This window comes from Spodoptera frugiperda, chromosome 25, assembly GCF_023101765.2.
Source record: "Spodoptera frugiperda isolate SF20-4 chromosome 25, AGI-APGP_CSIRO_Sfru_2.0, whole genome shotgun sequence".
In the NCBI taxonomy this organism is placed as follows: domain Eukaryota; kingdom Metazoa; phylum Arthropoda; class Insecta; order Lepidoptera; family Noctuidae; genus Spodoptera; species Spodoptera frugiperda.
Window position 1 is genome coordinate 9,205,253 of NC_064236.1, and position 17,619 is coordinate 9,222,871.

A 17,619-nucleotide genomic window follows, 5' to 3' on the forward strand; every position below is an offset into this window, starting at 1 on the left:
GACATATTGCGTGGACTCGTAAGTAATTTTGGGATTAAGAAGTAGGTTCAAAGTTACCGAAACGCAAGCATTTCAAAAAAAAAAAGAAACAACATCAAATTATTTCAAATCTTTATTGACATTAATATTTTCAAAAAGACAGATTATACAATATCGATTTTGGAACCTTTAGATAGAAATATTACGGTCTCCGAATAATGATTTAAATTACCAAATACTTATAAAAGTACGAGTAATGTCACATGCGACATCTTGCTGGCGCGGCGTCTTTCTTGGTTAGTTAAATTTGACTCAGTAACGCCATCTATTGGTACAAGTTGGTATTAGTTTTCAATCACGGTTGTATTTTTATGTGATTGCTGTGCGGTTGAATAATTTAAATTACTATGTAGAAATCTAAACTAATCTAATTTCACAGACATCAATAGATAAAATGGTATACTGTAATATGCTTCTATACAGGTACTAATTTTCTACAATAATTGCTGTTTCATTATGGCGCACTTTGCCCATAAATGGGTAACGCAAATATTAGTTAAATTTTATAAAAATAAATATTATTGTTTGGATATACAGGATATAATTATCTGCAATGGTTACTGCGTTGAAGTCAAATATAGCATAATAGGTAATATTGCCTGTTTAGAAGCACTTTGAATAAAACAATATTTTGTATTGATTTGTACTAAGTTTACAGTTACTACTATTTTTGTATTTATTTTAAGGAAAATATTAAATTACGATTAATTCGATTATTGTTTAGATTTAGTTTAAAGACTTCTTATTTTTTCGAAGTCGGTTTAATAGTATTTTATTGTAGGTAATTAAACACACAACATACCGTTTCTGTGGATATGTCACATTACTATGATGATTAAAATAATGGTAACATTTTGATTACTATTTTGTTTACATACATAAATTACATGGAAATTGTTGATATAATAAAATATTTAGTTAGGCATATCTAACAGATTACAAGCGTGTAAAGCAGATTAAGCGCCTGTTTCACCACCATCATATAAGTACCCAAAAACCTGTGGCAGATAGTTCATACAAAATATGTCCTTAATTCAAATATATGTAGGACATAGCGGCTATCCAGACATTGTGAAATAGGCCCTAAGACAGTGCGATTGAGCATGGTGTTTGATACAATTTGTCATTAATCAAGGCAAGAACTACACGTCAATATTTCACCGTACCAGCACGATTTATATTTCGTGGTAACAAGAAGCACGAAGACTTCATGTGTTTAAGATTTTTTAATAGTTAGTTTTATAAAAAATATATACCTTAAATACATAATTAAATTGTAACACTTATTTACTATCACCACTTTAATATTATCACACCTTTAATTCAACAAAAAACATTAATAAACAACAAAAATAAAGCGCAAATACATAACGCGATCCTGACCTATGTATGACCTGGCATACAACTATACGTCATATACCTATCGAATACCAATGATGCTTATCGTGCTTAGGGAGTATTTGTACCTCCATTGTATGTCGAATCTCGTGGTTATTTTTAGTACCAGTTTGCATTAATGTCGATCACAGTTCACAGCCCATACAAACATTTATTTCAATTGTTCCTAAAACTGGCTGTTTCAACGCTATTCGTCACATTGTCACATACTTTTACCATGGAAAACGATATGAAGGCTTCATTAAGTACATGAATGTGAGAATTAACGTTACTTAGCAAAATCAATTACAAAAAATATTTAGCTGCCAATTAATTAATTTATAACTTAACATAATCTTCTCACCGGAAAGGTGTTCCCTGTGAAGGACACGAGATTATAATGAGATTGCAGATTCAAAGTTTTGAACAAATCACCTTTGTACTATGCAAAATAATTATCACTAATATAATAGAGAGCGTATTTTATTTAATGTCGTGACAAATTAATTAGCTCTCTACGATTACACAACATGATTGCAATAGAGATGTGGATACAGTTCAGTCGCTTATGTCAGTTACAAATAATAACATAATAAGTAGTGGAATATTTTACTACTCAATATAATTACCGATCCGGTGTTGAAACGCGACTAACGATGCAGTCAATAAATAATAACAAAACACAAATAAAACAATAAAATAAAACACAATATATAAGTAACAAAAACACTACTATACTATACTTGGTTATAAAAAATTGAATGACTATTCAGACTGTCATCGTGTGGCCAATTAAATTGTACCACAAAACATATCTTGCAATTCTACGACATTTTTCAAATGTGGGTAGGTAGGTTTCCTTTTTATAGACGTTATCAAGAAAGAGAAACCATAACCCCGTGGTTACATTTTAGATTTTAAATTTACTCTTAGAGATTTAGCTAATTTATTAATATTAAAATTTTAATCAACTAAAACGTTATGAAAAAATCATATCCGTTTTTAACACAATGTGATTAATTAACTAATGAATAAATGAGATTTTACATGTGTCAGCGATTATTGAGTTCTGTCCTTGATATGCAAATAGTTTCCATACAATTGTTATTTAAGCTTGTACTTTGAGACTAGACTTATGGAAGTAATTTACTACTATCTAAATGCTTTCTACTATATTGTATAGTGTATAATTCCACCGGTTAGTCCTTAAAATGTATACTTAATAAATAAACACATCAATATACGTCGAGAAGACAAAGTAACTATCATAAATGAGAAAATAATTTACATTTTATATAAAAACAATAGAATTATATGCATAACTAGCAAACCCGGCGAACTCCGTTTCGCCACCAATAATTTTCCCAGTGTTCCCGCTTTTCTCTTGGAATTTTTCCAGAATTTTCTTTGCTATAAACCTTACGGAGCCCGAGACCTTTCCAATGAATGCAAAACCATGGAAATCGGTTCTTGCGTTCTGGAGTTATAGCGTCAGGAAGGAAAACCCGACTTATTTTTATATAATAGATTATACAGATCAGATTTAATATGAATACGAATATGCATTCTATGGTATAAATTACTTAGTAAATATTAAATGGAGTATATAACAAACAAAGACAATAATAAGTTGTAGACGGATGCAAGAGATTCATATGGTTTTATACGAAAGCAGTAATTATGCTACAATAATATATGGGTGATCCAATCCTGGGTGGTTTAGGAAGAACTTCCACTCCGAGCGGTACTCGCTCCATGGCTGCCATTTTTTATATAATCTAGTTTCGAATGCAGGCGGAAATGTAGACGAGATTCCAACGAATAGCCCGAGTACTTTTTTCTGCAAGTAAACATAAAAAAATATGAATGTAGATTAAGCAACAGATAAATATTATACAAATAAGTACAATTTTTTTTGAGGGGTGAACATCATCCGATTACTTCTCCCGCCTTGGGCGAGGCGAAAGGGCGTGTCAGACTCTACCGACTAAAAACTACTCCGTTCCAACTCCAGCTTTTCGAGCCGGAGCCCCGGTAAACCCGTTAGGTAGTCCGCAGCTACTAATAAGTACTAAATGGGCGCTGACTGCAAAGTTGGTTTCAGTGAAGTAAGAATCTCAGACGCCATTAACCGTTTTCCCGCTTCACAACAAGGTAATAGAAACGACAACTACTTGAAACATTATTTGTATTTTCTATTAGTTTTTGTCGTAATTTAACTTTTGTACTTTTGTCACGGAACATAAAGTAGTTAGTTACTAACTCTGTACATAATTATGTACTTTAGTCACATCATAATTTGATTAGCAATTAGGACTTAATGACTCTACGTCTGACAAGGTACGTGACTGTTAGTTTGTTAATTTATTTATTTTTCTCTACGTCAACGTCAATATCACGCCTTTTTATCCCCGAAGCAGTAGGCATAGGTGCACATTACGGCACGAAATTCCGTTATACAAGATACACTCACTTTTCACCATTTGTGTTGTAAGTCCCATTTAATGCACAATTGCAGACTCCGTGCTACTACTGAGAATTTTTTCGAAAACCCGAAAACGCCCACTGATACTTAGCCCACCCCGAGAATTAAACCCGAGACCCCTTGTCCGGCAGTCGCACTTGCGGCCATTCGACCAAAGAGGCAGTATTTTTTTCCCTATTTACGGTTTCAATATAAAATCTGACAGCTGCAAATTTAAAAATATAATGACGGCCTTTTAGAATTTTATTTGCTGAATAATTCGTCTATTTAAATGCATCTCGCATAAAGATCAATCTAATGCTTATAAAGTTATATTCTTTATGAAAGTGTATGAATAACGTAGTATTGATTTATCCAGGACGTTTCCCACAAGCTATGGCGGTACATAGACTGACAAATGTCCGAGTTGACCTCTTATTTTATGAAGACAATAGTTGAAGGAGAATAACAAACCTGGTTTCCTGTAACATTTGTAGAGCGCGGTCTCTATCTCCGAGCTGGTAGTGACACATGGCCATCTCAGACAAGGTGTAAGGGAGCAAGAAGGTATCTTCCTTTATGTCATTCTTGAAGCTGTAGTAATAAAATACAATTAAATTAACTACGTATTACGTAATAGAAGAAAAAAGCTGTCGCCGTAGTTTTTATCCGTCTTGTATGAATAAGGAAGAGTATGAAGGAATAGGAATATCAGGATAGAGGAAGGAAGCTAATAGAATCATGAATGTATTAATTTTACTTGATATTACCTGTTATGACCAGAGGTCGGAATTAGGTAGAGTTATTCATGTACATACACTAATTTCATACAGTCTTTTTAAAAATCAGCCTAATAACTTTTTTGCGATCCCTATAATGTTGTACTGGAGTAGAATTGTTGAGCTTTTGTGTGCCTTGCAGAAATATGGGGTAGATCTGGGGTTCAATGTGCACATCAACAACATTCTTAACAAGCCGTGTGCGAGTCCTCTGGTGGACTACAGGTCTCCTCTTCAAATGAGGAGTTATGTCATAATCTCTAGGCTTGGCAAGCAGGTTGGAGATTCAAGGATCAAGACTAAGTTTATTAAGGTAAGAAGTATGGGAGTTTACATGGGGTAGTAAATGGTATATGTAATGAGTACTAACTGGAAGACTGCGTCGAAGGTGTCGAGAGCTAAGCGTGGCAGGTTCATGGCGGCCAGGCAACATCCTTTCAGGAAGCGCAGCAACGCACGGTTATCCGCTTCATAGCCAGCCATCCACTCGCGATTCTCGTTCTCAACGCGCTCGATAGTAGACTCTATTAACTGTGAAACACAATACATTTTGCATTAACATCAAATATTTCTTACAAAATGAGTGCTCTTCAAAAATAGTCTAATTTCTTGTGAAAAATGATCAAACTGCGACGCTATAGTGTTCATATTATAATCAAACTTATTTTATTTAGCTAGAAGAATTATGATAACTTGTTTTAAAATACACCAATTAACGGTATCAAGTGGAAATCATAAATTTTTGAGCGAGGAATCGTCTCTATGTACTCACTGAAGATAAAGAGTAACGAGTTTCAACAAGTATGGCCGTGACATACCTTGAGGACGTTCTGTGCATCTCTCTCGTTCTTGGCGAGGATCTGGAACATGTTCCAGAGACAGAGCAGCTCGATGGCGGGCAGCAGGAGGCGGCCGCCTTGCGCCTGGAAGCGCGCGCCTCGCTTTATTACAAACTTCTCCATCGGCAGGGACTTGCCCGCGATACGTTGTTTGTAGTAACTCGCAGACCTGCATAGAAACACAAAACCTAACTCAACGCGAATATTTACTAATGTTTAAATAATTGTGGGAAAATTTCTATTAACCTTGGCTTGGCAAACATTGAATGCTACCGGTTTTCTACTCATCAGATTGCGCTAATCTAAGTTGAATTCCTGTTTGTCCTAATATGATAGTCCTGTTTGATACATACAATTTTTGACAGCTACAATGATTAGACAAACAGACCTCACGCTAAATTAGCTCCATTAAGTGAAGTAAAACGCAGCATTGAGTTCGAATGTACGTTAGCACATTGCCACAAATAGCAAGCCTACAGTGGTACAATATGCCCCCCCCAAATGAGTTTCAGATTGGCCGGTTGGAAGCTGTCTGCCCACTATTAGCGTATACATTACGTACCTGCTTGTTTTATAATTTTAGACTCTGTGCTACTAATCCTTGAAAGTCGAAACACCCAACAATAATTTATCAAAAAAGAAAATGACTATTGCGGTAACTCGACCAACGATGCAGTCAATTGTGGATTAAAGTAAGATTAAAAACTAACATTTTTAAACTGGGTCCGGTTTACTTACCGCATCAGTTCAGCACACTGCTTCTTCTCGGCGACAGTGATGTCATCTAATTGCAGCAACATGGCTGCCTTTGAGTATGAATATATAGTCCTTGACCAAGTACTCTCTTCTAACAGCCTGCTGGCGTACAGTGCCGACTCGCGCCACTCCATCTTCAAACTAATCAATTAAAAACACATTACCAACACGTCACCAAACACTAATGCCGACAGCTACCAAAATAAGTCATCCATGTGCATAAGATGAACAGTTTAAATCAAATGACTTATTTCTTATACCACTACATTAACATTAAACCTTTGGTTTCGAACTCGCCTAGCTCTTATTTATGTGGTACCTACCTACAATAGATACCGAGTCGGTTATTACTTCTAATTACATAGTGACAGTAATAATTTCTGTAGCTCACCTGTTCACCCACATGATCTCCCAGAAGCAGACATGGTGGAATTGTCTCCAATCCCTTTGACTAGTGATAGCGCGATTGTAAGTGTCAATCGCAGTATCGAATTGTCCGCGTATCAGCTCGATACGACCTTTGAACATGAGGAACCACACGCTCTCCGGGAACACCTAAAATTAAAGTTTTTGATTAATATTATGGTTTCACGTTCTTCTCCAATAAAATGCTACATACTACAGATAGTGACACATGATTTCACCTATATTCCGATTATTTTTTTTTTTTTAAGTACTAAGCAAATATGTATTAAAAACTTCCAACAAAGAACAGACAAGAGAAATCTGATTAAGATTTTAATATAATATCAAAACTTTGCTTTGATAAATTAAATGGGTTACGGGTTAATTAATTTATGGGACGTGTAATCTTAGATCAAAAGTAATAACCTTTAACTGCTTGTGTAGTATTCGCTCACAGACGGGCAGGTCCCCGATGGCACCAATGAAGTGGCAAATCACCAAGTGGTACCCAAGCAGCGTCAGGTCGCACAACACCGATCGCATTCCCGGGGCGCGCGAGCCAGCCTCGAGCTCAGCAAGCCCAAGACTCTGAAACGTTACAAACCAGTTTCATTCACCTACCACTTTATACACGCATATTTTATTTATATTATAATATTGTGTAGATGTATCACTGATCCTGTTTGTTTCTGAATACTAATTATGTCAAATGCCAAGTTTCTAAATGTTACTGGCAATATTTGAATAATGTGTGGTTTTTTTTCACACGCACTTTGCTGGGAACAATACGGGCATACTTTAGGACTTGGCATGAAAATGCTTACCAATCAAATTATAGAGGGCCTTATTCTTAACAATAGTCAATTGAAAATCAGAAGGTAGACTAAATAAGTCAGAAGAAATAAAATTTACGAAAATATAAGGTTTAAAAATCTATTCATATCCACAAGTTTTAGAACTCATTATGTTTTTTTTTTTGGTAATTCGACTGCAACGCGAGACGCTATTTGTCGAGGCCATGCGACTTGGAACATTATACATGCATTTACGTAACTGAGCTAGTAGGTACTGATTCATAATACCCTGTTGCCTTTAATCATATAGGAAATCATTACTTGCTGTCAGAGGCTAAATACATACGGATTACAGCTAATCATATAATTCTGCCCGTAGTTGCAAACGAGGTACCGAATGACGTACTTAGCAGAATTATTATTAATCACACATTTTGTTCTAGTAGGTACCTACAGTCTAAACTGTCTAACATCTCTTCAAACCGCTTCTATATATTCCTTTACAAGAAAAATAGCCAATTAAGAAGTCAGTCGTTTAATTAAGAATAGATTGTTACGTAGTAAGAAAGTTTTTATTACTATTAGCATTAAATATATATTTTGAAAGTGGAGTCCAAATAAGTATATTTTGTGAAATTCCGAAGTATGTGGTTAGTTATCTGGCGCGTTGACCTAGCCATCTCAATTGTCAAAACATTTGTGTTTCGTCGCAGTTAAAAATACAAAGTAAAATAGATTGTGTTCGGTACAAACTAGTCATGTAGATACCGTAAGATCGGGTTTCATTGACCCTACTTTGACCCAAACTTTTAGACCTCAATGGTCTAAAAGTAATTTAAGCTTTATTCTAGTTATAGAATTATTTGGGTCAAAGCTAGCCCCTAGGGTTAAAGAAACCCGATCTTACCGATAGGCAAAGTCACCAGAAAAGGAGCTGGTGATGGCGGATCACCAATATAATGATAAGCAATCGGCGCCACCCATGGACACCAGAGGTGTGAATTGAAGGTGTGAATTAGAAGTGTGTTGGGGGTTAGGAATTTGAGGATTTAGGAGGACACCCTCCTCCGATTGGGTCTCCGGTAACCTCACTCACATGGCGAAACAAAGCCAGCTATGCCGAAGCTCTCCCGCACTTTGCCGGTAGCCCAAACACCGCGCGAACCATGCAGTGAATTACAATTTACAATTATTAGATTTTTTCATACACTGACTGTACTGACAAATAGACATCTTTTCTTTGATATGTGGTTCCATAATTTTTTTCACATACCATATTACTTTACCTATAATGTGGATTTAAATAGGATGATTATTTTTAGGTAAATATGAAACTGTGCTTGTTTAGAAATCCTTCATTTCGGGGTCTATCTGGTAGCGTACGCGTACCTATAACATTCATAGTTCGAAACAATTAAAATGAATGTATGTAAATATTATATCAGAAAACCTCTAGTGGAAGATATCGGTAAAACAAAACAATATACATAATTTAGAAATATACAACAAGGTTGTATACAAATGACCACTTGGTTGTATCTGCAATTTAATTTAATGCAAAATAATTTATCTTTCGGCACTAACATATTGGTTGGCTCTGAACTTGTATTCAAATCAGAATAGAATGTCGTTAAAAAAAAGCTGCGACTCACAAGGACATCAATGTTAGATATCGATAGATTACCTACCTACACACATAGTGAAATATTTTAGCCACGGTATTATAGCACGTGTGTAATATTAATATCGACCAATAAAAGTAGACTTAAATCACGTTTTGCTAATGTATCACCAGAGAAGTACAACACGTAGTGACTCAAGATATCTCACCTTATTTCCAGAGAAGCCCACGAACTCCAACACGCTTATTATTTTTGGTGGCAGCAAGGAGATCATCACGTTAAACGTGGCGACTCCCAGCCGCACACCACTTTGGAACTGGATCTTCGATTCCTCGGTCTCCCATTGCTTCTTCTCCAATATCTTAGAGCATTCCCTGTAACACACGAAAATTGTATAGGCCATGGGATCTTATAATTGGATCAAACTTAAGAAAACGTACCTATTAAGTATTAATGTACATCAAAAGACGATCTCTTATTACCTATATGTGAGTTTTTGAATCTGATGATAATACGTTAGGGAAGAAAATTACCGATAGCTGTTGTAACAATTTTTAATCTTGATGGTTCCTTTAATAAATCCTGTAAGATCTTCTCCTTCCATTATAGTCATGGCTGCCTGAAGCATTAACGTTTCTGCATAACACAGTTCAGCATGAGCTTCCATATCGGTGTATGTTGCGTAATTAGGCTGCAAAAAAATGCGGTTTACATTCTATAAGCATGCTTACTTTATTGCAGGTCATTGACATAAACGTCTGTGTCTTTGCATAGAATAACTACTATAATTATTATACTTTAATCATTGGTTATTCTGTATAATAGGTATCTGCTTAGTACTTATATAATACTAGCTACTCCCGCGCTCACCCGCTCTGCTCAGCTCTTATTGGTGATAGTGTGTTGTTTAAGAATTATTCAAATCGGACCAGTTAGTAGTTCCGGAGATAAGAGCGTTCAAACAAACCAAGTCTTCAGCTTTGTATAGATTAAACTTTCCAAGTTATTAAGTTGAACATATAACAACATCAAATATTCAATTAAATCACTAATAATAATGTTTGTAACATTAGATACGTAAAATATCCCTAATCTAATTACTTGGTGTAAGTATTACCGTTAATTGTATTAGTAAAGTGTGGACCCGGGCATACAGGTTAAGGTTTCAACATAAATTAGCTTGTAAGTATAAAAGGAACAGGACAACCTTTACAACCAATTTGGTAAGTATACCAAATGATTTAATCGATATTATTATGACTCTTGTCCAGTCATAGGTATAAGATTAACAGGTCACCTGCTTTTTATATTTATAACTAGGTACTTTGCAAAGAAATTACCTTATTAAAGGACTCCACAGCACAAATATTGCAATTGACCTGTAGTACCAACTCCTACTACCATGACGTCACATGAAGGGGATGTAGTATAATAATAATAAACATTGACCTACCTTTTTAATGATCGTGCCGATGCTTTCTACAAAGGTGTAGTTTTTCCTTTGTTCGTGACAGATGGCAATCGCTATTTTGAGTGCCGATAAAGCATTGTTGATTTGTGATGAGTCGAACGTCAACATAGCAGGTATGAATTCGAATATAGCGGCACCAAGGCTGTGGTACACAGAGGTGCGTTGCCTGGACACAAAAAAGACACTGGTGTTTTGACTTGTACAGAGAGGAAAGAGTAAAATACTTGTGTCTTGTGGATATGGTAATAGGCCAGACGGCACGATCAGACTCAGCGAGAACTAATAAATTGAGATTTTTACCATTACCATTCACAGGTTGATAATGTAACCTAAAAGACCTAACTTGTCTCACCAAGCATAAAGTACATTAGTAATTAAGTATCGCTAAGATATTAACTGAGGAGCATGCACGAAAACACGAAAAGATTATCATTTGTGAAAGACGTAAGTACGCCAGAATCGTGCCGTTTGGTATACCATTGTGTCTGTCTACCTCAATAGAAGACAGTCGTGAACATTTGTTATGTGGGTGTGTTTGTTTCACTCACCATGGCTTCATAATAGTCATGGCACCGGTTAAGTCGTTATTAAAGAATTTGCGTATCGCCACCTCACAGTCATTAAATGCTGTGTGCAAGTCCGGGGTAGTGCTGCAACAATAAGACGTTTAGATACAATTATAGTATTATAGAATTTTTGAAATTACATGAGCATTTAATGTTTACAGCAAATAAAAAGAAATAAGTACGTACTTTTCTGGTAATTCGTCTGTTGCATCTTCAAATTCATCCTGAAACAGTTCAAAACGTTGTTGAAAATAAATTAAAATATTTTCTTAAAAGAAATAGAAATAAATTATATATTTTAAATTTAATGTTTCCAAACGAAGCACTTGGTCACACGATCATGAGATTTCAATTTAATTTAATTGTGTAATATTCCGTGATGTGTTATATATTTCACATATTTTTGTGTTAGAAATTATAAAAGTTTTAAGGAATGGCGTAACTAACATCGAAGTGTTCGTCAGCAAGGGGCGGCGAACTCTCTCCAGGCACTGCATCGTGTAGCAGAGGCGATGCCAGTGGTGGTGGGGACTCTTGGCGCAGAGTCATCTCCAAAGTCTGGGAAAAATTATTAATAAGTACAGTAAACAAAGCAAACCACGAAAGATTGCAACCTCGTATGTAAATATTTTACCAGCACAGTTTTAGTAAATAGGAATACCTATTAGTATACAAAAACAACAAAAACATTAATACGTTCAAGTCTTACGAATACGAATATGTTTATACATATAGGTACGTGTATTATTCGTTGATTCAAACTTCTAGTGAAAGTTGACAGCAACGGGTGTCTACCTCACTTTCACTCTTTACCGTCTCAGTAACCTGGGCCTGTTATGAGTGATATGGTTGAGATGGGAGGTTGTTTTATAATACAAAAACATCACAAGCATCGACGCGACGGTTCTGCACTAATTTAATACTTACACAACATCGTATTATACCTACGACGTATAGCCCAGTCAAATTAGACAAATCATTAAAACGGGTTATACAGGGTGACTTTGAATTCGACGTATTCCTCTCGGGAGGTGATAATACAACTAATTTCCTACAAAATTAGCCCTGAGGTCCTTTGGCGGAAAGTGGCTAGTTTCTGAGATATTCAACATTTTTGATTTTAGTAAAAAAATCCCGAATTGAGTACAAAAACATCAATAAATAAAAAAATACTGGTTGGATTTTTGTAGTTTTAGTTTTAATCAGTTGCCAATACATCAGTTATCATTTATAAATACTAACAATGGTAGAAATATCATTCATTTTAAAATAGCAAGTAATTTCTTACCAAATTTTGTTTTGTGTCACTAATTTGGTCGATAGAAAACTGGATTTATTCCAAAAAAAGTATATGACACTAAGCGTATAAACTATTAGAAAAACTTCCTTGGTTTATTAGCTACCCAGAAACGTAAAAATATTTACAAAATTTTCAAAAACAAATGAATTAATTGATGATAAAGTAGAGTGTAAAGAGAAAAGGGCAATTTCAAAAACATCTTAATTTGCAAAATTTATTTTCAAAGTGATCTCCCCTATAACGAATACATGCCCGAACACGCTTCTTTATCTCTAGGACGGTCACTCTTGGACTGAATATGCGGCTTTTTTTGTCATTATCATCAAATATGTTTCGGTGAAGAATTTCGATACACGGCCAATTCCGTCTGTATAAACAAGGGACTTCATGTAAAAATCAACGCTGGTTGATTTTTACATGAAGTTTTTTTTTTTTTTAATTTATCATCAATTAATTCATTTGTTTTTGAAAATTTTGTAAATACTTTTACGTTTCTGGGTAGCTAATAAACCAAGGAAGTTTTTCTAATAGTTTATACGCTTAGTGTCATATATTTTTTTTGAAATAAATCCAGTTTTCTATCGACCAAATTAGTGACACAAAACAAAATTTGGTTAAATAATTACTTGCTATTTTAAAATGAATGATATTTCTACCATTGTTAGTATTTATAAATGATAACTGATGTATTGGCAACTGATTAAAACTAAAACTACAAAAATCCAACCAGTATTTTTTTATTTATTGATGTTTTTGTACTCAATTTGGGTTTTTTTTACCAAAATCAAAAATGTTGAATATCTCAGAAACTAGCCACTTTCCGCCAAAGGACCTCAGGGCTAATTTTGTAGGAAATTAGTTGTATTATCACCTCCCGAGAGGAATACGTCGAATTCAAAGTCACCCTGTATATCATTCCATAAAGTTTGAGAGAGTTTTGCTTAATAGGTACACTAATAGAAACTACACGTGAAAAGTCCCAAAAAAATTATTCAAGGTCAAATGTAAAACGTTACATTTTAACACCTTAAGATTCATCTTTCCCGAGATATCGCTGTACCTACATACTCAAAATTGAAGATGTGAAACTTTCACGTGATAATTATGCCAACAAATGCTATTTATAGGTACCTATGTATTGTTTTAGGATTAGAAGGTTTGTTTTTAAAGAATTTCATTCAGGGGCAAGGAGTGCCATCCGTCTTTCTGGGGTTTTATTAACGATGGAGTTTGTCGTAACGACACGTGGGTAAAGTCGTATTCGCGTGCATATCACGTAGAACTTGTCTGCTTTGAGGATAGCAATATCTTAGGAATGGTGAAAAGAAATATGAATTAGAAAATAAATATAATTTAAAAACATATTTGAGATATTTTTTGTGTGCTATATCATCTTTTTTTGACACAATGCCGCCTTTCGCTGTCTGACCTTAGATATTTAAAACTTCGCGACGGATTTTAATGGAATAATTTTTAAATAATGCGTGCGATGGCTCGATCCTTTTTTTTACAAAATTTGCCATTTTGAAAATGAATTTAAAAAACCTAAAATTATTAAGTTCTTTTTGAAGCACATGGGATTTATGGGGGCTTTTTCACAGGTTGTTATCATTGATGTACACGACAAAAAAAACTGTTTAAATTCAGTTCCGTCAGACGTTTGGTTAATTGAAATGTCTATTTTGACCAGACTCGGGACTTTTTATGCAAAATTATTTACTTTTGGTAGATTATTTTTATACTCAAATTATTACAGTAATTATCTTACGCAGGTACTGTAACAAATAATGTTCAAATATTTTTATTTTACAGTTTTACCAAAGGATCGTGTTTCCATCTGAAAGATTTCGCGAAAACAGCTAATGTTAAACATATTCGAGGGAAACTTTGAGTAGCACATGATGGGGATCACGGATAGGGATAATATTCTTTTGTATCTGTATCTCAAGAATTTATGGACATGATTGTCAGTTGTGCTTGTGTGAGCCCAGGAAAGGATTTCTGCAGAGGGTGTGAGATCGACGAAATATGTATAAGCATTATGTTATATCCTACTTATTGAATGATTGACCAAGTACGTGATCTAGGTAAGGAAGGGAAACAAAATCTACTCAGTTTCGTCAGTTTAAGAGAAAGGTTGATTACATACGGGAGGCAATAAATGGAGTATATCTAAAAAATCTGCCGTTCAGAACGTGATTTATAAGAGTGTGACTTGAATGAGAAGGTTTTGAAGGGTTTTTTCGAGCAGATTAAGATTTTCTAGTTTTCAGAGAAAACTTTACTACTTCTTGACATCGTTAATAGAATTAGAATCTTCATGTATCGAAATAATCTATCTTCTAGCATTCCTATTCAAGCGCAGATATATTTCCTATGCTAGCGTCATTTTGTAGCGGATATTGAAGGAAGGGATACCTATTTTAATAAACACAATATCTATATTATCTATTAAAGCAGGAGAGCCCCATTGTAGTGTATTGGCACCAGTACTCATTTCTACCTACATCTTTTTTTTGAGGGGTGAAAATTATCCAATGACTTCTTCCACCTTCGCCGGCTTCCCTACTGCTGCTTTTCGAGTCGGAGCCGCGGTAACCTGCGGACTGGTTAGCGAAACGCGACGCGATGCACGCACGGGTCTGGTTCAGGTTGGGCAGCGAGCAATCGTTGCTCGCCTTCCGCAGACCCGCACGGAGACCGTCTCGCCGACGGCGGCACTTGGCCGGAGATCGTCTCGCGATCACCGACGAATAGAGTGTCTCGCGACGACTACCTACTACAAGCATCTTTGCTCATACTCATCCCTAATTATTACACATAACGACCTATTATCGCTTCTGAAACATTGCAAAAGAACCCTAATACTTCTGACTTAACCTAACTCTGACTTCTGATCTAATTTAACTTCAGAATCTTAATATATTTGACTCAAGAAGTGCAAGTTATAGGTTAATTTGTAGGTAGTAAATGTCACATTAACACTAAGAAGAGTAATTAGTTCCTTAGTTAACTATGCTTAATAGCATAGAACCCACAAGCAGACAGACAGAAGCAGACAGATTTATATTTAGACAAGAGATTCCCTGAGTTCCAGTGGAAAAGCATTAAAATATTTTTAAAAGACATTTTTTAAACACACTAGAGGTAAAATTTACCAACTATCTTTACCCCTCACATCCTGGTGGTTCCTACCAACTTCATTAAAATGGAACAAGTAACAGGTATCACACTAATATTATAAAATGTGAAAGATTTTTTCCGTCAATCACTCTGAAACTAATTTGATGAAATTTGATAAATGATACAGCATGTCTGCCCATAAGCAACTTATTCATTCGGTTCTTGAAGATACCCACATTATATATGCCCTTTAGGTAACACAAACCCTGGCAAAGAATTCTATTCCTTAGCAGTTTGCACAAGGAAGCTTAAAGCAAAACACTTCATGCAAGTAGGTAGGATATCTATGAAGCTGTGGCTCTTCGCCAATTGTCTTGGTATTAACTAGACTTAACCATGGGCATTAAACCCAGTTGCACTAATGCTGCATGACATAAGGTAATTTTTACTCTGCATATTCTTAGCAACCAAATCTGTTCAAATCTAGAAAAGTCCATAATATAGATATGTCAATGCCCTGTTTTGAAACTTATTTCACATCAACAGACTATTAATCTGCTGCCAATTAATCTGCCACAGACCTCTGGGAAGCCTCTTCTCGAAGCATAAATTATTTATTTAAATTCTCCTCCATTACAATTTTTGGTGTCATTGTGAAGAATTGTTTACTTATAGTTAAAATGCAGTGAATAATTTTAAGGTAATCTTTTGATTTCCACCTCTTTTGATATATTTACCCTGACACCATAACTGTTGTATAGGATTAGGAGTACAATTATCATAAAAGTGGGTGATGTTCAGTATTCAGTAATGTACTAGTGTTCAAGACTTAGTAAGCTAGCAAGACAAATCAAAATACAAACTTTTATTTTATATTTTTATTGTGAGGTATAAATTTAAGTTTGTAATTCTAGATGGACCACTTAGCAATGGAACATTGTGGATGAATAGTTGAACTAAAATGCATATCCATACCAATTATTTATATATTTCGCAATAGGGCATTATAATTTGGACCAGCATTGTCAGAGAAAATATATTTTTGCGAGATTACGCATATTTCGCGAGGCAATTAATTTATAGAATTAAATAATTACAAAAACATTAACTGTTAAAATGTTACAATGATGTTTAAAATATTGATTACACATAAATCATTATCAAAAAGCTTTCACTCAATGTTCATACAAATCAATAATTTTATAATATACATAACATTTCTTCTTGTTTACTACTTACATGGTTGTAACTTATCGATACAGCAGCAAAACGATTTAAAATATTAATTACGCACTGATGCTACAATTGAATGCTTATGAGATCATAAAATTATTGTATCGCAGGTAAATTAAACAATATTTTGTTTATTGAAAGATAACGACTACGCTTCTCTAACACAGACGGTCCATCACTGTATTATAGTTATAAAAATATTTGTGGCGGGCGGATTCGCTTTCACGATATCATTTGACAATTTGTCAATAATGTCATTTCGACAAATGTCATTCGTAGACAGATGTCATCCATTAGGCACATAGTACAGAATACTACATAGAGGGTACTTAATCATTAGGCTGTGCCGATGCTGCTTCCCGAAGACCATTTGGGCAACAGGATAGATAGAACTACAACTTTTTTAAGGACCTAATAAATAACTTTAATTCTTAAAATAAAGATTGTTTACAAAATTTACATTGCACATTTAATGCGACCACGCGCTTTTGATACTTGTTAGATTCACTCGTAATCTGGAAAATTTTGATATCTGTTATTTAAAATGGTTTAAAGTTTGAAAAATAATAGAATGTTTCGACATTGTGCATTTCGTCTTTAAATATAGATTAAAAAGAAAACGGAGTTTCCAATTTTGAGATAACTTCAAGTGGTCGCTTAATAATTTGTTTGATGTTCAAAAGTGCCTAATATTGGTCTAATTAAAATCAATGATTTGATTTTGATATGATTTTACCGGTGTTAGCAATAATTATTAATAAATATAATTATTTTGTAAGAACATCTACATTTATTTGAACGACATCTAACTTGGGTTCGGTTGGATCGACATCAATTTGGCAAGTTATATA

The 17,619-nt window shown here is 34.7% G+C and overlaps 1 protein-coding gene across 2 annotated transcripts; it reads right to left on the minus strand.

Moving 5' to 3' along the window:
• Positions 1 to 97: 97 nt before the first annotated feature.
• Positions 98 to 17,017, minus strand: LOC118269159 (tetratricopeptide repeat protein 39B). 2 transcript variants are annotated; one of them, XM_035584116.2, is made up of 14 exons: positions 16,775 to 17,017; positions 11,560 to 11,670; positions 11,299 to 11,336; positions 11,095 to 11,196; positions 10,529 to 10,712; positions 9,609 to 9,766; positions 9,284 to 9,449; positions 7,086 to 7,247; positions 6,646 to 6,809; positions 6,237 to 6,395; positions 5,478 to 5,667; positions 5,030 to 5,190; positions 4,355 to 4,474; positions 98 to 3,256 (listed from the first exon to the last, which is right to left on the minus strand). In XM_035584116.2, the coding sequence occupies exons 2-14, from the start codon at positions 11,659 to 11,661 to the stop codon at positions 3,136 to 3,138; spliced, it is 1,827 nt and encodes a 608-aa protein (XP_035440009.2). In that variant the 5' UTR covers positions 11,662 to 11,670; positions 16,775 to 17,017; the 3' UTR covers positions 98 to 3,135. The 2 variants fall into 2 exon arrangements, with proteins under 2 accessions (XP_035440009.2, XP_050560425.1); XM_050704468.1 differs by lacking the exon at positions 16,775 to 17,017 and adding an exon at positions 11,747 to 11,858.
• Positions 17,018 to 17,619: the final 602 nt, after the last annotated feature.

Coding starts and splice junctions, on each gene's coding strand:
- LOC118269159 (XM_035584116.2), bottom strand. CDS start 11,661: ATGACTCTGCGCCAAGAGTCCCCACCACCACTGGCATCGCCTCTGCTA. Junction 11,337..11,559: donor TTGCTGACGAACACTTCGAT/GTTAGTTACGCC, acceptor GAACTGTTTCAG/GATGAATTTGAAGATGCAAC. Junction 9,767..10,528: donor TCGGCACGATCATTAAAAAG/GTAGGTCAATGT, acceptor ATTTTTTTGCAG/CCTAATTACGCAACATACAC.